The following is a 21836-nucleotide window of genomic DNA, read 5'->3' on the forward strand; positions in this document are numbered from 1 at the left end:
TGTGTGGTGTGGACTTTCTCACGTTGCGGTGGACACACACACACACACACACACACACACACACACACACACACACACACATCCAGGAGCTCGCATGCCCGGTACTCCTCCTCCTCCTCCTCCTCCTCCCACCCCTCTCTCTCTCTCTGGCACCTACACACACACACTGGGAAGCAGAGGCAGTGTGTGAGTGGAGGAGCCTGTCGTGTGGACTGTACTGAAGAGAGGAGAAGAGAGGCGCGGAGCAACAGACTCTACCATGCCAGTGCAGGGAGAAAGGCTGAAGCGCTGTCTCTCTCTCTGCCTCTGGAGCCGGAGTCCTCTGCTGCTGCTTGGACTGTTCTCTCTTCACGCACGAGCACACGGTGAGTTACTGCAAAACTTTCTCTCGCCCGCAAAAGTGTCGCTGAATTTGTTGTTTCAATTTCCGTTTTACACTTTGAAAACTTGTGTGGTTTGGTCAGGGGTTGTGCTCCTCACGACAAACCATATCTGTGTTTGTTATTGTTCTCTCTTCTCTTTGTTTCACGGCTTGAAAGTTACTTTCAAAAGATGCGGCTTGAATCTGTGCTCCGCAGTGACTGTGAGCAACTCGTGATGACAGTCAGTTTTAGAAATCAGCTCCAAAACGGAGATTTGTATGTGGCATTTGAGACAAGAAGATTTCAAAAACACTATAATAATGAATTTGGCGAATTAACCGACTATACAAAAATAAATGGAGTCATTGAAAGTTGCAGTGTGGGAAGTTACTAAATAATCTGATCACTTTCAATTGCTCACTCGTTGTAGGAGTTAGAAGCTGCTCTGACATTCACTTTCATATCTTCAAAACATTCACTTTCCTTCAAACGATCAGAAATAAATATTGTCTTGGGTCAACATGGGTACCGTCAGCTGCATCACCCGCTGTGTCTGTGACCATGTTTGGTATCTGGAGTGTGATCGGCGAGGTGTTAGAGAGATTGTGTTTAATGTTGTGATGTGTTGTTAAGGTTTGACGCTCTGCCTCTGTAGTTTTTCCAGCATGTGGGTTTAACCATGGCACAGCAGTCCTGTGGATTAAAAAAAAAGTAATTATTGATGGCATTTAAATGAGTGTGTGTGTTGTCAGAATACAGGTTTTGGACAGTGGCTGTGCATATTTTTCTTTTCTCTCTTTATTGTTGTTCTATTTAAAGTCATTGGAGGTTGTTTCAGCTGGGAGCCCTGAAGTTAAGCCAGCGAAGGCTCATACCTTATTCTCGGTGTGCTATGTGCTGAGGTCATCCTGCGACCTCTGACTGCACGTCACCCCCTCTTGCTCGTCCATCTTTCCTGTCATTGTCACAGGCTGAGTTGGCTTTTTCTATGGAGTCCATGCTGTGACCCTCTTCTTTTGATTATTCCCTTTGCTTCGCAGATTCTGTTTTATCATTGACAACTAAGCCTTGGAAGAAATACCAGATATTTGGAATGCCACGGATATTGAAGCATTTGCACACAGATTTCCTGCAGTGTCTTACGCTCATTGTAACACGGACTGCTCTGTCCAAGGAGCTCCAGAGCAGCTGCCAAAGAAGAAGACATACGTGAAAGCTGACAGAAAGTTGGACCTGTACCAAGTCTTTTTTTTCTTTCTGAATTTGGAGTTCATGTTATAGTTGAACATTTATGTGTTTCACTTGTCTTTATGTTTTACATTCCTTATTTATTGTATCACTGCAACTGTTGCAGTGGTACAGATAATTATCCATAATGGGAAGTTTGGGTGTTGGGCAATGCAATGTTTCAGTTGATTTAAATATACCTGTGTGACATTAATGTGCCACATAGTTTAATACTGACCGAAAACAAGAATTAGTTTATCTGAGGTCACATTTCTTCAGCCTTCACCCCGATTTTCCCAGATTACTGCTAGACCTGTTCAAACTCAGTCTGTATAAATTAATAAATCAAAAACCCTGATTACTTTTATACTGTAAGAATAGTGATATGTTTGGCACGTGCCTAGTTCAGATCAACCCCCAAAATGGCCACATTGTGACTACATAAAAGAGAAAAACATATAGTGCATCATTTTCAGCTTGGATGCTTTCTGTTTCAATGCTAACTAGAATGAGAAAAATAATCAGCTTGAGTGTTTTATTTTATTTCTCACCATAAATGCTCCTTGTTTTTCTTAAATTGAATCAAGTGTCAAAACTCTATTCAAATAGCATTTTTCACAAGGCCTGTTACCAACTGCCTCATTCATTAACATAGTTGATTGATTGGACCAGCAACAGGCTCATTCATGTGTTAACATACAGATGATTGATTATCCTGGCAATAGATTCAACTGTGACTCAACAGGCAAATATTGGTTTTCTAAACAACATATATTAAATATATATTTTAGGACTCTCACTACCTCACTTTCTTTTTTTCCAGTCTGCCCTTCGCCGCTTTGTCGTATTCTCCCTGTTTCCTCCAGCTCTCTGGCCTTTACAACATCTCATGGATGCTTGGTAGAGTGAATGGTGGACTTGGTCAGCGAGTGTTTCCTGGTCCTATAGCCGCAGGTGAAGTGGAGACATCACAGGTTTCCGGCAGTAGACAGCTACGGTGTTGTGTCTGAACGGAGGGCACACTTTGCCCTACAACATGTCTAGGCCATTGTCTCAAACACATTAAGGACTATGTGTTCATTATTCTTCAAGGAGAAATGAGAGAATGTGCCCATTTTAAAAATCCTGCACATGCACACACACACACACACACACACACACACACACACACACACACACACACACACACAGATATTCTGTGACCTTCCACCTACGCCATGCTGCAGCCTTCAATGTGAGTTCTGGGAAGTGTGGAGTGAGCGCGATAGCTTACATTTCATTGTCCTTGGTGGAAATAAGCACCGCTGTATCAGTTTTCACAGTCAAAGCTTTGCCAGTTGCTTTGCTTTTGTCTCTGCCCGCTAATGAGACTCTGTTGCTCTCTGCAGAATTTCAGGTTTTGTTTTAACAGAATACAACTCCCACTCTGTTTTGAGCCAAAATAATCGCTTCACACATGTGTTCTCTGACTACTGAGAATGTGCCGCGCGCTCTTCAACTGGCATCTAACGGCTAATTTGTTTTTAGGTTTCATAAAGTTGTTGGCAAAATCTGTGTGCTGCATCCTTCTCCCCCTGTGTGTCACTGAACACCTGCTTGATGATTTCAGCTGTTACCCAGCTGATGTTTTCTTCACAAAAGAATAGATTAAATCAAGGCTGCGTTCCAATGGTGTTAAGAGAAGCAATTTTTTCAATATCAATAAGCGGTGCATGTAATAGACAAAGCATGCTTTCTTTGCATTTATTGCTAACCACAAATCGCTGCATCTCAACACACATGTTCATTCTCTGCTCTCAGGAAGTCATTGACATAACTGACTCAGGCATTTCTAAAAAGAAAAAAAAAAAGCAGTTTAGAGAAAAGAGAAGCAGAAGGTGTGGGAGCTGACTCACTGTAGCAAACTGCTAGTGGTGCTTTCTGCTCCTCAGCCTCAAAGCTTCCTGACAGGATGTGTTGAGTTCCCTCGCTGGAAACTGATACCTAGAACTACTGATCTGTTGGCTGGGAAGCTGAAACGCAGAGGTGATGTGTTGCTGCTGGTTTGTTGAAAACAAATTGTTGGTGTCCTGAAGTAAACTCACACCTTAGGTTTAGCCTCTTTTTTTAATTGATTTCCCTGTGTGACATCTGAAAGGATTTCTTTAACACATGTGGCGCCAGAAATCGTGGTCCGCCCCTGGGAGTGTCTGACTGAGTTAAGGTTAACAAGGTGGGACCCACAAGGCTAATGTGGTGGCATGAGCTGGGGTCAGTGACAAAGCAATGACATAAATATGAGTCTCTGATATGCGATATTTGACACAGTCCTTATGTTGTGTGCGAGGAAAAAAACATTATCTTGAAATGACCTCTAGAAAGTGGAAGGTAAGGGGAAGTGAGGAGAGTTTGGGAGTGAGGGGTATTACATCCTGTAATGGATACAGATCCAGTAACTTCTATCCCAGTCAGATTACCGGTCTGGCCCTGACTTCTTAAGACACAGCTGGAGCAGGGGAAGTGTGTGTGTGTGCATGTGTGTGTGTGTGTGTGTGTGTGTGTGTGTGTGTAAAGCCCCTTTCCCACTGGACAAAAAACCCACTAACACTCACTAACATCTGGCTTTTTTCTTCAGTGGGAAAGGTAACAATCAGCATTCATTCCCGGGACAAATGACTCTGCAGTAGTCACAGGTATTTATTGGCTCCAGCTGTGATCGGCAGTGATGGAAACATGACACCCGGGTTGAAACGCAGTTCCGGTGAAATGCTGTGTGACGCTTGTTGAAGTGAACAATAAATATAATCATCAGGGATTTGGGCAATTTTTACAGGCTATTGCCGGACAAAAGCATTGTGATTTACCTTGCTGATTGTCAGAAAACACACAAAATAAAACCCATCAAAACCATCTTTGTTACTGTTTCCACTGACTTTAAATATGACACTCCATGGGAAAAAGTTATGTCTAAATTCTACCTGTTTTGCTCAAGCAGTATAATGCATGGACAAAGTCAGTTTCCCGAAAAACTTTACCTAATAAATTCCAAGAGAAATCCACATTTGCCTGAAGATTTGTGGTCAGATTGACTTATCCTGTAGCTGCACGTTTTTTAGTGTTTTATTGTGCTAATTTAGAACAATTGTACAGGGGCATTTAGATGGTTTCAGAGTTGTACTAGTGCTGCTCTTTTAATATTAAAGTTGTTGTGGTTATTGTTGACCTATGGCCAGGTATTCCTCTGTGAGCTGAGAGTGCAGTGCAACACAACACAGTGATGGACAGATAACAGGTGAAGCAGAGCTGGCTCTCACAGGCGCAGTGCGCTCGGACATCAAGGGCTTAGGGTTTTCCACGTATTCGCACGCCCCCTCCTTAAATACCCACCCCTCCACCGGGAGATGGAGAGAGAGAGGGGGGTGAGAGAGAGAGAGATATATATATATATGATTCCATATATTTAATTGTTAGGGCGTATTAAAAGATTTTGTTGTGTTTTGTGTGAGCCTAAAATATATCCCCTTACCTCCAAAGGTTTGGTCATTTTGTTTATTAGTTGATCGCGTCACAAGGAAGGAAAGCAAAGTAAGAGAGTGAATGAACGAGCTACATTAAACGTGGCTGTGAAAAATGAATAAATCCACAAGCTGTAATTTAGGGTCATTTGTGGCTGTCAGGATGCCTACTTTTAACCAAATGGCTTTGCAATACAGACAATCATCATCCGCTATAATAGGTACCTAATGGCTGTTCAGATGGGACTGGATGTTGAGTGTGTGTGTGTGTGTGTGTGTGTGTGTGTGTGTGTGTGTACGTGACGTTGCCGACAGCATGTTTGTCCAGTGAGATAGTACAGAGGAGGCCTGGAGCCACTGATGGGTGATATGTGACTTAGTTAATGGGAAGCTAATCACACGGTGGAGACAGGGCGACGCATACAACTGTAAACACACTGTAAAACACACCAGGGACCCTCTCTCTCACACACACACACACACACACACACACACACACACACACACACACACACACACACTATACATGTGAGATGTGTTCTCGTCATGGATGTTAAACGAATACATACTAATGTTCACATTCCACACATTATCCACACATTAATAAGAGGTGCTCTAATATCCTCCCACAGCACGCACACACACACACACACACACACACACACACACACACACACACACACACACACACGCACACACACACACACACGCACACATGCACACACACGCACACATGCACACACACGCACACACACAGGCTTTAAATGGATGGAAAGTGATTGTTTAAGCCTGTGGAGATGACTGAGACGCCACAGACCAGAACTCTGGGAAATAAACACATGGCAGCTGTAATGTTAACACCATCATCCCTCCCTACACACACAAAACCTACGCACACACTGACGCTCTCGGCACTCCCACAGGCCCACAGCGAGGCACTCACCTACACACTGATTTGTTCTCATTTTCTGTGGCGGACATCTAAAATTCATATGTTCATTTGTCATTCAGCCCAAGCAATCATTGTCGGTGGCTGTAAGTTCTGATTGATAATGATTGTGTGTGTGAGTCATAGTGTGATTGTTTGTGTTTGTGTGTTTTCGGATTGCCCCTACGAGGGCGGGCTAGATGTGTCCTGAAAGAGAAATGATAGTTTCTGGTTTTTTATTACACACTCCTTGTGTGCGGTTGTCTGTGTGCATGTGTGTGTGTTCAGAGGAGCATTCAGTTAGACAACTTTTTGATATGCATGTTGTGTGTCTCTGTTTTCATGATATGAATCCAGTCGGGATGAACTGGTCAAGGTTTCATTTCATTTCATTTATAGCAACAGTGACACACGTTTGTGTTTGGCGGTGTGACTCAGCTCGGGTGATGCTTTGGAACCCGGCGGCAACTTGCATCCTCTCTACTGACCAGCAGGGGGCGACTCCTCTGGTTGTATAGAAGTCTATGAGAAAATGACACTACTTCTAACTTCATTCATTACCTCAGTAAACATTGTGAACATGAGTTTATGTCTCAATCGCTAGTTCCAAGTCTTCTTGAACTATGCACCAGTTTAGAGTAAAATATACAATACTATAGTGAGGCTACAGTTTGATTTAACTTAATTACACAAACTTTAATCCATGTGATGTTAAAATGACTTGAATAATAAAACTCCTCACCCTCTGAGAATCGTCTCTTTTCAAAAGTCAGCAAACGACTGTCTGCATATTCATGTCTTCAAGTTCAAAGGCAACTGTTCTTGCTATTTGGCCTTACAGATTTGTCTCCACATATGAAGGGTCTTCACCTCTTTAGTGTAAACTGATTGTTGGAAAAAAAAACAAGGAAACAAACAAGAAAACGTCTTTCATGTTTCAAGTAAAACCATAAACCGCTTGTGTCAAGGTGCTGTATAATTTACCAAAGGTCAAAAACATCTAACACAGAGTTCTTACATCTTCTCTGTGCCTTCCTGTCCCGTACCAGCCGGCATGCTACCACACATTATTCCAGAAGTAAGAGCAGCAAAGCAGCTTGACCTGGGCTGCAGTGCGTGTTTGGCCCGTCTCTTAGTCAAACTGGCATCTTAATCAGAGCATTCACTTTAATCAAGCAATTTGTGGACATAGCAAGTGAACAAAGTTAAACTTGTGCGCTGCAGTCTGCCCATTGAGCCAAGTTTCTTTTTTTATTTACAAATTCCAGACCCACATTTGACCTTTTGCATAAGGACAAAATATACATCAAGATTTATAACTTTTTGTTCGGGTGACATAAACGTATTCCTCCTCCTTCTCTGCCGTGCCCCTTCTGCACGTCTCCCTCTAGGCATGCATTTCTTCCTTGTATGTAATGTCCTTTCGTGTTGCGTATTTAGAGTTTTCATCACTTGGAGTATTTATTTAAGTTAGTCATGCAGTTGACGTGTGTTTCAAGTGAGGCAATTTCTCAGCCTGAAAAAAAAGTGTGTGTTTGTGTCCCCGCCTATATGATGACCACGAGACAGCAACACTGTATTGTCAGTTTGAGTACGAAGAAAAAGTTTGATCCAATTTGATTCTTTTATACTGTAACTGAGCAACGGAAATGTGAAGGAGCTGATCAAATAATTTTGAAAAGATTGCTTCTTGTTTTTAAATTTTTTTTTTTTTTTTACTGTTTAATGATTTCATTGCTATTCAATTCCTCCTTTTCTTGTATCTTTCTCGCTTTTATACTGTCTCAAATAGACACATATGCTCACACAAGAAGGTGACATCATGACTAGACTTCAGGGTGACATCATGTTCCTAGCAGCAAAGAATTGCGTCTCCCAAAAATGTAAAGTACCTCTCTACGCTGTCATTCTCCATTTCCCCAAAAACGTCAGCTTGTGAGAGTGTATCTGCGTGTTTCGAATCACTCTTTTTTATCCACTGTGCGGAATTATAAACTTCGGCTGTTATATTTGCCATGGCCAACTTTTGACTTGGTGGGTGCATGGCTATCAGTTTATAGATGTGATTTTTGCATACCTCCATGATGGAACAATGAGTCACATGAGGATATCACAGAAATAGCATATTCGATGTGGTGATAATAGCTTCCAGGTTTAAATGGACTGTGAGGGTGTGTGTAACATAATACTTATTATTGTATAATGGGTGTGCATCATAGTCCAAGTATGCTCAGTCACACAAACAGATTTGACAGTATATAGGTTTGTAATGATATAACTTTTATTCTTTCCGATGAGAGTCGGTCAGGCTTTTTTTTTTACTGGAGGCTTTGTTCATTTATCATTATTTTGTTTGTCAGACATTTAAACCCATGCAGTCTGCATTATAAACCACATGTTGGAGGCTTTGGATTTAATGTTTGGTTTGTGGTTATTTGTTGTTGAACTTGTGTTTGTACATTTACATGGAGAAAGAAGGCTTTCAGACAATGGGAGGATGACTCTGAAGAAACACCATTGGAACTAATTGGTAAAAGTTCATTCACAGTTCATTTGATATCAGTAATTGCCACAGTCACTGCGCTTCATGCAGATGTCGAGTGTTTTTGTGTGTGGCCATTGGAGAGCTTCATGACACCAGGCACTTTTCTGACATGCTAGAACAAAATGTAATGATCCCAGAAGGGAAAGAAGAAATACATAAAAAAAAACACTATTCAAACCTGCTTGCAATGGCTTTGTTGACTGAGTACACAAGCATGCCTCCTATCAAATCAACCTGGTTCTGACGGACACTTCCCTCCTTCTTTTCTATGAAATGTTCATACATTTGAAAAGGTTTTCATTTAAATTTGATTTCACCTTTGTTAAAGTGGATGTCCGAGTGTTGGCTCTAACTCGAGAATTTTGTGTTTTTAATGCTGATGCATTGAAATAGCGGCAGACACTGTGTGTGCTGCCTTACTCTGTGTGTTGTTGCTGATGGTTAAGCATTCCTATGTGACGCACACAGCTGCTGCTGTACGAGATCTGGACGAGCTCACCAATGCTTCTTGTTTCTTCATTTGTCTTCCATAGGAATTGTTTGAAAAGAGATGTGGGAGGACTTTTTCCATCTTCTTTGTTTATATTTTGAGATGCATCAACTCACTTTAACCTAAACAATTGATCTGGAGTAAATATTTTTACGAGCCAGTGATTCTAATGGTTTCATTTGTTTCATTTCCAATCGTGTTTATTAGGGGTGGATGATATGGCTAAGATCTTCCATTACAAGCATACAACATGCTATATTTAAGAGCTAGAGGAATCATGATTGTTAGCTGAGTGGTTACAGGCTGTTGCATGTCACACCCCTCGCTCGCCCCCATTTCTACGCTGTGCTCTGTCGAAATGAAGAAAAAAAAGAATCTTAAAAAAATTCTTCAGGAATAATATTATTTCATAAACTGATGGAGATTTCTGGATCTGATGAAACTATTGTTGCCTGAGAGTAGTAGTTTTCATCAAGTTGCTATAATAATCATGGTAAATCTCCATTCTCCATGTAGTACTTTGCTCAACTGTGGCTCTCATTTTTGCCTGATAACGAATCAGGTGGTAGCATGTTGTCCAATCAGAACAAAGTGGTATCAGGATTACACAACCATAGCCCACTGATCCAGCTGGATGCTGGAAATAAAATTTGAATTGATACAAGCTGTTTTGTGATGAGTAGGAGCCCACAGATGGCCTTGAGAAAGAGCTTTTGATGAAGAGACCAGCTGGTCTCTTTCTCTTTACTTTGCTCTCTCATACCTTCTTAAAGGAACAGTTCAACATTTCCTTGTATTCCAAAGGGAACGCTGAGGGCCTTCCGGAATCCTTGCGTACCTGTCACTCATCCCCATGAAAGGACACACACACACACACACACACACACACACACACACACACACACACACACACACACACACACACACACACACACACAGACAGACATACCCAACTAGTCGTAGCATAAAGCTGGCAGATGACAGCTATATAACCAGAGACTGGCACTGGCTCATTACTGCTTCATTCATCAGTGTGACATAATGAAGGAATGTTTGAAGAGCTGTTGATGATGTTGTTGTGTCGGAGGAAAGAAAGGCTGAATGCAATCCAACGGCATCTCACATCCCTCATCTCACGAGTGGTTTTTGCAAAAGAAAACAAAAAAAAGCTGTACTCTGTCAAAGCCATGACATCACTTTTGTGTTTTGTGATTGGCTACTTGGTGGCCGGCCTCAATTCTGCTTGCAGAGCTTATTGGTAAAAAGCTTTGTTCAGACATCTTAATCATCTCAATTGTTTTTCTCAAATGTGTTGATTAATTTGACCATTTTATTACATTCAAATTGCAGTTTCCTTATTAACATTAACAGTATTTCCCCATGTTCATGTGTGTCTATTTTAAACCTTTTATACAGAATGTGTCCGTGAGTTTTAAGAGAGGGGATGAGTAGTGAATGAATGATGAAAAAGAGGTGCTAAAAGGTGGAGCAAGAAAGACAAGTGTGTTAAAAAGTCAGTCGAGAGAGATAAACACCAGAGCTTTTAAAAGGAGTACAAGAAAAAGGGACATGGAGGAGTGATGATGCACAACATCTTCCTGTTTTCAATTAATAGAATGTAAGCTAGCAGGTTTTGTGCCTGTGAGCTAGAGACTGACTGGCCAAAGAACCATTATTTTCCTTTGTCAATGAGTGCAACCTCTCAATCCGACTTCACTGGCTGTTGAAGTGACTTGAATAAGAATCTGATCCTTTCTCCTCTAATATTATTAGAGTAAGTAACAAAGTAGTGAAAGAGAGAGAGAGAGCTTTGTCACAGGACGCAAAACGCTGCTTTGATTTCAAAGTAAACCAGCTAGAGAGACAACCTCAGCTTCCCAGCATTCAGATCACAAAGTGGGGTTCATTAAGACATTCCTGCACTTGTGGGATGTTTCAGCTCATCCCAAGCATTGACAGGGAGAAGAACATGGAGATAAGACCAGCCACTGGAAGTACATGGAAGGAGAGAGAGAGAGAGCAAAACCCTTTCACCCTCCATGTTTCTTTTGCTGTACCGACGGCACTGTCAAACACCAGCAAGATGAACTACTACTTAGAGGGAAGAAAGGGGCAGGAAGGGAGCAGCGTTGTCAAATGAGTGTGTCTTAAGTGGAAGGGGGAGGTGGGTAATGTTTACATGGACTCGATGAAAGGGCTTTTCTGGTAGGCCTTGTTTGACATGGCCAGGATAACTAATGATATGTTCTCTCCATTTCTGTTTTCCCTTGTCTGTTTGTCTTTCTATCTTCCTCTAAAATCTCCTATCGTCATCGTGCCATCTCATGCACAATATCCCTCTCCCTCACTTCTCTCCCCTCCTTCTATCTTAATATCTGTCTTCTTCGTTTCTTTTTGTTTGTTTCAGTTTGCACAAAGCGCCGCCTGTTGAAAAGAGGCCTTTTAGCTTTGGGGGGTTTGTGGGGCCACGGTTGTTAATTGTGTGTTTACAGTGGCCCCTATATCCTGCCATCAAGCCTGAAAAAAAGCCTATAGGGGAGACCTGAAAGCTCACACTGGCATCTGAAAGGCCATTTTAGTGAAAGAGCTTGAAACAATTATAGTGTTGGTGAAGTGACTGGAGATTCGGCCAGTTTCAAATCGTTTGACCTCCAGTATGTTTTGACATTGGTGACACAGTGTGGTTTGAACTGGATCGGTCAGTGCAGCTTCTTCTACAGGGGTTGCACCTAACACCCAGGACCAGACCACAGGGGCGATCGTTTCTGACACCTCGTGTTTCCTGCTCATATCCCTTTAATGTCGCCCTCAAAAGAAGACATTATATTATACAAATGCAGAACTCGGCTTCATGGAGGCAATCATTTTTTTCTTGAAGATAGGATTTGATAATATTCAGGATCAGAGCCTGACATTTCCAAAGAAGATAGGTGACTCCTGTAACATTGACTGTTAAATCAGATAACCTAATAAATAATGTGTTGGAAACCTCACCTAGAAGCACTAATGAATTCTGCTCGGCTGTGGCTTTTCTTTTTCTCTGTCCTATTTTAAAATCTCTCTCCCACTGTCTTTCTCACGTGTATGCACACGCACACACACACACGCACACGCACACGCACACGCACGCACACACACACACACACGCACACACGCACACGCACACGCACACGCACACGCACACACACACACCGAGCAGTAGCCAGGGATCCCAGGTGCAGGATGGATGTGAAAGGCTTTGTGTTTTGTCAACAGCACAGCAGCACCTCACATGACTATCCAGTGAACTCACACTGGGAGGACAGGGCAAAGAAAGTAGAAGAGGAGAAGGGAAAAAAGAGTCGGGGTAGAAGGAGATAGGGAGGCTGTTGATATTTGAGAATTTGAGAAATTGAAGAAGAGAGGCAGAGATGGGCTGAAGAAAGTGATATAGGACAAAGAAGAAAAGGGGGGAGAGATAGAGGTTGGCATCGGGTGAAACACAAAGTGAATGAGTATTCGGGAGCAGGATGGAGTAAGTGATGGGAGGGAGGGGGACAGAGTGAGAGAAAGGGTGGAAAAGGCCAGTGGCCTCTGCTCGGTCCCCTCTGTGTGCTGCTAAACTGCCCACCAGTTCCCCGCAGCTCTGTCACTTCTCGTTTGTTAATCCCCCTTTCTTCTCCCCCTCCTACTCTTCCTCGCTCCCTTTCTCTCCAATCGGTCAATTGTTAGTGTGACCCCTTTAAACCCCACCGTCCCTCTCTTGCAGTATTGTCAACACAGTATCAGTGTGTGCAAGGGAGACATTTAGAAAGTGAAGCACTTTGTCACAAAAGACTACATTTGAATTTATCTTCTGCCGTTATTTCTGTCTCGGAAGTTGTCCTTGTGCAGAGGAAAAATCTAGAAAACAGGATATTATCAAGCTACAGAAGTGAATTATTGTCTTTTTTTAAAGGGTTTATGTTAAGATGAAGAGGTGCATCATTACACACATTACATGATGCACAACTCCAGACCTCCTCGCTTTTGAAAGAAAGGCAATCAAAACAGGACTTTGGACTGCCAATGAAAGTCGTGGGTTAGAAAACCAATTGATGGTGTATTATCACAGTTTGTTTCAGTCAACATAAATGAGATGAAGGAGCAGGAACACCTCACGCATTGAACAGCATTTGCTCCTTGATCATAACACAAAGGAACAAAATCAGCACTTTTTTTTAATAAATTTCTATTAGCATTAGCTGTAACTTTCCTTTCTTTGAGCCTGAATTGCTGAAGTCAGCATCACTTAAAGTTGTGGTTCCTTTTTGTGAATACAGATTCATGAATGTCAATCAATGCAAGTGCAGTGCATTGACAACAAAGCACATAGAATATGAGTGACACTGATCATGAGAGAAAGCGACATTTGCGAAGCACATGTGCATATAGTGTGTAGTATTGCAGGTGTGCATTTGTGTCTGTGTGTTTCAGTCTATTAGGGAGCTTCAGGCGTTTATCCTTGTAGGAAGTTCTTTGATGTTTTGTAAAAGACAGCCAAGCTCAGATGAAAGAGAAGATATCACACCCATTATCTGACATTTGACTGACAGCCCAGGAAATATATAACACATTTTCAAGTTTCCATCTAATCCAACTCTTTTTTTCAAAGGTGACACTTCTAGCCCACATCGTCTTATGTTCCGTTGGTTTCAGTAGCCGCACCCACACCCTAAAACAAAGTTCATCCTAGCTTGTTCATTTGTATAATGTATGTCATGATGGAATAGCATATCAAAGATAATACAAATGAACAGCACCACTTCACGAGGCGGCACTGTATTTTTTTAATTATATTTAAATGGAGATATCAGACGAGCATATAACCTTGCATTAATTACTTAGGTCATTATAATATTCCAACAAAAGAATAGATTTTGAAGTAATTGAACTTTAATGTGTTCAGGAGGTGTTGCTCAGGATAAAGACTAATTCAAAAAGATGAAAGTCGACTACAAAAGCTGACACTGAAATAAAAACTTCTTAGTATAAATCCCCTGCCTCTGAGCTTTGTTTCATAATGGAACTATTATGCGGTAGACAAGTGTGCAGACATTTAAGCTGTCGCAACAAAAGCTGTTGCCGTGATTGAGCTCACAGGCTAAGAATGGAGAATAGATCGTGAAAAGATGGGCAATTAAATCATCGTGCAGGAAATACCAGTTTTAGAAGATTTAGAAGGACACATTATCCATAAAGGAGCCATAAAGCATTTTTAAATTTGGCTAAACCCATTGTTTTGTCTTACACATTTTTTATGTAGACTATATGCTGAACATCTCAATTTCTACACTTGAGGACAAATCAGCTTTACACCCTCATATGTAGAAGTGGCCAGTTGCTGGTTCTCCAGTGTCAGCTTCATATCATTTCCCCCATGCATCACACTTTCTGCTCGAGTGAAAGAATAAAAGTCTTGTTCTTCTTCGCTTAAACAATGTACCATAGTTTCTGACCGATATGAAACTAGATGCAGTGTTTGTGCGTTCAATTTCTAAGAAGGATACCTCGACCACTTAAACTTCATGTTCACATTATCAGAGAGAATTAAAAGTGCATATGGTCGTTCATTCTGACTGCACCCTTCTCACATACTGTTTGTGTGTTTATTGATTCTCATTGTTTGTAAGAAGCACCCGCTAAAAAAAGAAAAGCTGAACTCAAGAATGAGAAGTTGCAAGAGGACTAGGAGAGCAGATTTGGATTCGTAGTATATTTCAGAGGGGAAGGACTCGTGCTTATGTTGGACCATCTCAGCTTGCAGCTGTTAAGCATCTGGTCTCAATGATCATGCTGGAATAAATAAAAATCGTAAAAGCTATGAAGGAAAGACACTTTCGTTATCCCTTTTTTGCTCATGTGACAAACAGGTGCCCTTTTGAAATAGGATAAGTAGGGAATGCAACAGCTTCGCTCTAATTCTTAGGAGCTTTATCAGTTGTACACTAAAAGAATCAGCCGTGACGTTGTACAAGCTCATAGCTTGTAATCATCTGTTTTATTTTCATTTATTTACATTTCTTCGTGGATTCACTATCGTAAATTAGATTATGTTTCAGTTCAGTCAGCTGGCTCATGTGAAGATGTGGATGTATCCTGTGAATCTAAGTACGCACAGAGTGGATATTTGCCGTCTGAAATCGTCACTCACTGCAAGCGTACGCCAGCACAGCAGGGATTATGGGAGTAAAGATAGGAAACTTCTTCCCAGGAGAACTTGGTGGATGCTGAGGCGGAGGCTCTGCTCATGACATAGACTATGAAGATTAGAGGCAGCGACAGAAACACCTTTTCGAAATATGTTGCCGCATGTTTCACCAAATATTAAACACATGATATATCTCCTTTCTCTTTAATTATGACTTCAAACCTTTTTATTTAAACTTAACATTATTATTTTCCCACTCACTAAGCTTCACAGATAATGTAACCCCTCGGTCTGACTGTATTACTGCAGATATTTTCTATTTTGCAGATGTTCTCTAGACTAAACACCGTCTAGTAGCATGAGTCCAAACATGTGATGGCATTAATAATGCAATACTTGATGCTAGCCGTGATAGTGCTCTTTCCTCCGTTAAAATGTAGTATGAACCTATGATTCATGCATGCAGTTTCAACTGTTTTTTTCCAACTAAATGTCTTCTATTTTCTCATTGTTCCTGTTTTATAGGCAACATATTGGACAGCATGCTCCTAAGAGCATCCAGCAAGGAGTCAGGGGACAGTGGGAAGGAGACTAGCGGCAGCACAGCTCCTTCGTCCTCCCAACAACTACTGTGGTGTCACTGTTATCACTACTGCCCCGAAGATTCCAACAATAATACATGCAGGTATAAGGAGTGGAGTAACGAAAGAAACAAGAAATGTAACACACGTGCAGATGCGGAATTAGAGTAATTAAACATTTTCTCCTCTCAGTGGTTGCTGTTCTTACTGTTCATGTTTTCCAGGACTGATGGCTACTGTTTCACAATGGTGGAGGAGGAGGGAGGGGTGCCGGTCCAAACGGCAGGATGCCTCGGGCTCCGAGGATCAGAATTTCAGTGTAGGGTGAGTAGATGATAGTAACATTACAATCCACATAACTGCTCCCTTTTGCAACCATGTCCGTACCACGATATATATCTCAGCCCTTGAACTTCATTTAGATGGAAAGAAGTAGACTTAGTAGTAAGTCTTACATGACTATATAAACTCATGTCAGTTTATGTGATTATTTGTAACACAATTATATTTAAAGCTGGAACTAATAATGATTAACATTTTTGACTAATAAAAAGAAAAAAGAAATGTAATAGATCAATAGTTAAATGTACATCACAATATCCCAGAGACAAATGTAACATCTTCAAACAACTTTTTTTAATTGAAAGATTTGAGATCTACTACGATTGTCAAAATGGTTGGCTAATCAGTTTATTGTTTAAGAAGAAAGAGTGAAAAATAATCACTTTTCTGTCTTCCAGGAGACTGGGAACTCCCGTCAAAGGAGATCAATGGAGTGCTGTACAGACCAAGATTATTGTAACCAAAACCTGCATCCTACACTGCCACCACTCAAACCACCTCGTAAGTTTATCTCTCTCCTGTCATCCCTCCACAACTCTTTTTCTTCGTCCATGAAACACAAGAATGATTCTTGTGCTGGGTGTCGAGAATACCACAGTCTCTACTGTGTACAACACTATACTCCTTGTGCAAGTGTGAGAGTCTTGTGTATCTGAGCGACAGTAAGCCTAGATTCCCAAGGAAATCACAAGCCCCAGCAGGCACCGAGGGCAGTCATCAATCTGAAACCCTATCATAGGGGAAGATAATTCATCCTTTCGTTGTTGACTGGGGTGCTTGAGAGAAAAGAGTGTGCCAGAAGCAAATGAAACATTGATGATTGAAATATGATTTGTCCTTGATTTACTGGACAGTGGTTCTTTCAAGTGACTTGTAGGAATGACTCATTTCTTGGTATCATTCTCATGTTTTTAACGATTTTAACCAGAAAATAATTACAACCATTTTTTTCTCAAGAATTTCCATTTGTTGCACATATTTGTGGATCATTGTCAGAGAAAAGACTAATGTGATTGATTTTATTATTCCTCCTGACTGTGATTATTTCATGTATCTTGATACCTTTATCCTTCCCCTCTCATCCATGCCATCATACTTTTCCTCTCTCACCATCTCACATACCTTTTTTTTCCCCCCCTCCAGTCTATGTCGATGGAAAGATCCACCACATGGCCTTGTTGATCTCAGTCATTGTGTGCAGCATTATACTGGCGGCCATTATTGTCTTCTGCTACTTCAGGTAAATACATGTGACAATCAAATAAACACTTTTAAAAGACTCGTAGATTGTAATGCACAGTGTATATTACAGTGCATATTTCTGGAAGTTTCTATTCTCTATGGTACCTTGAGTATTATACTTTTGTCATCCTTTGTAAAGAGGGTATGCTGCATCATTTTGTTTTGACAGGTATAAGCGTCAGGAGTCTCGTCCTCGGTACAGCATTGGTCTGGAGCAGGATGAGACCTACATCCCCCCTGGAGAGTCTCTGAGGGACTTGATTGAGCAGTCACAAAGCTCGGGCTCAGGCTCAGGGCTCCCTCTATTGGTGAGATACTCATATTGCAGCTGATTTAGCTCGGGAGGTCCTATAGCCATCGGAGGCTCACTAAACCTCTGTTCGGGTTCCACTCAACTGAAACTAATCCTGTTTCCATCATTTGCTCCTTCTCAGGTGCAGCGAACAATAGCCAAGCAGATCCAGATGGTGAAGCAAATAGGCAAGGGGAGGTATGGCGAGGTGTGGATGGGCCGATGGAGGGGAGAAAAAGTGGCTGTGAAAGTATTCTTTACCACTGAGGAGGCTAGTTGGTTCAGAGAGACTGAGATTTACCAGACCGTCCTAATGAGACATGAGAACATACTGGGTAAGACTCGTTTCTGTCTTTTAGTCATGTGTCATGTAACCTGCTCCTTCATGTTACTGATTTCTAGATTTCTAGTCTCTATTCTCATTTTCTTCAGTCTGTATGCACCTCTATGTCACTCTATTCATCTGTGCTTTTAATTTACTTTTGTCTTTAAAATCAATCAAAAGAGACTCTCTGTGCTCCATCACAATTATCAAAGAGCCCAACAGGACTTTAAAGGAACAGTAATTAATAAGTCTTTCTAATATAGTATCAGTTATACTAAACAATCCTAAATGATGGATTAATAAATGGATGAACTGGTGACGGGGAAGTGCCGAAAAAATTAACATTAAATGCATGCAACAGTTGGTGTGGGACTGTGTTCATTGTTAGCTATGCAGCGCTACACTGCACTCACTGCCAAAACAAATCAATTATAGCCAAGAGACCATCCACCCCAACAAATTATAAAGAAGACAACAGCCGACTGCAAACCAAAGCTTGTATAATTAAACACTACAAGTTGCATAGTAATTAAGTAGTTGCCAGTAAACTAGAAGACAAACTATATGCAGACAGTGCATGATGTTGCCTTACACAGTCGATACTACATGTTTTATTTTAGAAGTAGCGCTAGGATCTATAATCTCGATGTCATGAAATCCACAAATTAGACAATTGCCAAGATGAACATGTTAATTAAGGGCTACAGGACAACTTGCTAAAAATACGCTTTTTGATGCTTGAAATTACTTATATTTATATGGCCTTTGCATGATTAGTTTCAAAAGTAATTACTATTTCTATGATTGAGCTTAACTGATTCAGTTAAGACAGACTTCCGTTGGTAGTTTTTTCAAGGTGAAGAGTTACAATGTGGATATACACATATGCTAAAGAGAGTCATGGGTGAGGGACAGGAAGACTATTTTTCTGCTCTTCATGAAAAATGCTTTATTGTCTAAAATCCATGTCAAATTTTAATTTAGTAGTAATGGCCATACTAGTAATAGGCATGCATCAAACGGTTATTCTTCACTTCCTGTTTCATCAACTAATTCAAGGCAAAGTACTGTTATGTTTAGAGGAATGACAATTTGGAATGTTTTGCCATCCGACATTACACATATAACAAGTAAGACCCTGTTTAGAATTTAAGGAAACACCTGGTTGCAAAGAATACCAACCCTACATAATATAGGAACCTGTATTGAATGTTTTAAAGGTGTGGGTTCTTGTTCTGTTAAAGTTTTCACTAGTAGTTTTATTGTTGTTGATTCATTGTTTTTTGTAGTTTTTTTACTTTTTCTTTGCTTTAGAATAAAATTACATATTTGTGATATGTTTCTACAGACCCCAGAAGTAATAGTTACTAACTTGGTAGTAAGTAATGGGGATAAATAATACAAATGAAAAAAAGAACAAAATATAACAGACTCCTCTTTATTCTCCCTTCATTCAGGTTTTATAGCTGCTGATATTAAAGGAACCGGCTCCTGGACCCAACTCTACCTGATCACGGACTACCATGAAAATGGCTCTTTGTATGACTACCTCAAATCAACCACTCTCGACAATAAAGCCATGCTGCGGCTGGCCTACTCCTCTGTGTCGGGTCTTTGTCACCTCCACACCGAGATCTTTGGCACCCAGGGCAAACCTGCCATTGCTCACAGGGATCTGAAGAGTAAGAACATCCTGGTGAAAAGAAATGGGACCTGCTGTATAGCTGACCTCGGCCTGGCAGTCAAGTTCATCAGGTGAGTGAATCACTCACATGTTTTACTATTACGCATGATTTGATGAAATGTTCTACTTCTTGATTGTAATCCATATCCTGCTGAATTTAAACTCTGGTAGAGATAATAGTCAAATAAGTCACAAGTCAAAGTAGTTTTGAACTTGAGGATAAAGTAATGTGCAGAGCTCATTCATCTTTCATTTTACAATTCTTACTTTGATCTTTGCAGTGACACCAACGAGGTAGACATCCCTCCCAACACTAGAGTCGGTACTAAGCGCTACATGCCTCCAGAGGTTCTGGACGAGACTCTGAACAGAAGTCATTTCCAGTCGTACATAATGGCCGACATGTACAGCTTTGGGCTCATTCTCTGGGAGATCGCTCGCCGTTGTGTTTCAGGAGGTATATATACTTGTATTGTATTTCAAACACCTTCTGAAAGCCAGACTGACCAAAACATGTACAGTACTGTTTTGATGGCTATGCAGGATATATTTTGACACATGAACAGAGTGTGTTTCCTTTTCATTTGTTGTAGGGATTCTCGAAGAGTACCAGTTGCCGTACCATGAGTTAGTTCCTACAGATCCTTCATATGAAGACATGAGAGAGGTGGTCTGCATCAAGAGACTACGACCATCCTTTCCTAATCGATGGACCAGCGATGAGGTAAAACACATTGAAATAGGCTAAATATACACATACAGACACACATTCACAAAGTAATGACCTTCCTAACATACATCTGTCACTCCTCAGTGTTTGAGACAGATGGGAAAGCTGATGACAGAATGCTGGGCCCACAACCCGGCCTGCCGCCTCACAGCCCTACGGGTCAAAAAGACACTTGCGAAGATGTCAGAATCGCAGGACATCAAGCTGTGAGCAGGCACTGCCATCTGTGTGTGTGCACACATAGAAAGGGCTCTAGCAATCACACTGGCTCTGGTCCGGGCCACACAATCCTTTTTCCTGGGAACGGGAGGTGGGACAGGAAGCAAGATCACCACTTGAAGATCGCAGGATCACACACCTTGAGTCCAGATACCCAGAACTCTACAATCCAAGTCCCCCTTGAAAAAAATGCATTTCAGGACTCCAATAGTCTTCTAACTATATAACTAAAATTAATTAAAAAAAAAATCTGGGCCAGTGTGGCCCTCTTCGGTCCATCTGAGAAGATGAAACATTTTCATTTCAAACTAACTCAAGTTCCTGTTCACATGCTCCAAAATCCCTAGAAAAAAAAGAGTGAGTTTAACTTGGCACTGTAGCTGCAGAAATACAAACAAGCTACTGATCAGGTCCTGGAATACTACATCACTGCTTTCTGTGAAAGCTCCCCTTCCTGTAGATGAAGGTCCGATTGATAGAACAAAAAGGTGCTTTAAAGCAACCTGTTAGTGTTTTGATAGGAGGTGCCATGCTGCAATGTCAACCCACTACTGCCTTTATGTTCTACACAGTAATTGGATTGAACACACTTTTGTCACTCTTAAATTTACTTATTATACGATGACTGACACTATGTGGCAGAAAAAAAAGTGGCTTTAAAAGTGTGTTAGTGTTAAAAAAAAACAACAAAAAAAACACGATTGAAGACACTGAAGATAAGGTACATCTGTATTTTTGAGTTGTGAAATGATATAAAAGTTTAAAAAGCTTGATTTCCATGTACAACTCAAACTCTCTTTGAGACTCTTTGTGAAAAAATAAAGTTTATACGTCCAAATAAATTCTGGATTGAGGCTCTACACGCCTCTGTGTTTCCTTGCCCTGTGTCAGGGTCCGGGAAGGGGGCTTTGCGTTCATGAGGCAATCGAAGCAGAACGATGCCACCCGTAGGTGCTCCGCAGCAACTACAGGCCGGCCAAGCCAATCAGAAACGGTTGCACACTAACCGTAGTGGTGACTTTGTTGCTTGATGATGTAGTGATTTATTGTCAATGTGTGGAATTATGCCTGTGTTAGTTTAGGGTTATCACAAGTTGTTTATCACCGGGGACTGCTATCATTCAGACACTCCCAATAATACAGAGTGGCTCCCATAAATAGGCTGATGATGGATGTGTGTGTTTCAGGCAACTGGACCAGAAGCCT

The 21836-nt window shown here is 41.2% G+C and overlaps 1 protein-coding gene across 1 annotated transcript; it reads left to right on the forward strand.

The window, feature by feature from the left end:
* Positions 1 to 259: 259 nt before the first annotated feature.
* On the forward strand, positions 260 to 20621 carry bmpr1ba (bone morphogenetic protein receptor, type IBa; the record flags this gene model as incomplete). Its single annotated transcript, XM_079221808.1, has 11 exons — positions 260 to 365; positions 15741 to 15900; positions 16021 to 16120; positions 16537 to 16639; positions 17282 to 17378; positions 17550 to 17688; positions 17815 to 18007; positions 19455 to 19752; positions 19963 to 20138; positions 20275 to 20405; positions 20496 to 20621. The coding sequence occupies 11 exons, from the start codon at positions 260 to 262 to the stop codon at positions 20619 to 20621; spliced, it is 1629 nt and encodes a 542-aa protein (XP_079077934.1).
* Positions 20622 to 21836: the final 1215 nt, after the last annotated feature.

Source organism: Taurulus bubalis (assembly GCF_910589615.1).
Source record: "Taurulus bubalis genome assembly, chromosome: 8".
NCBI classification, from domain to species: Eukaryota; Metazoa; Chordata; class Actinopteri; order Perciformes; family Cottidae; genus Taurulus; species Taurulus bubalis.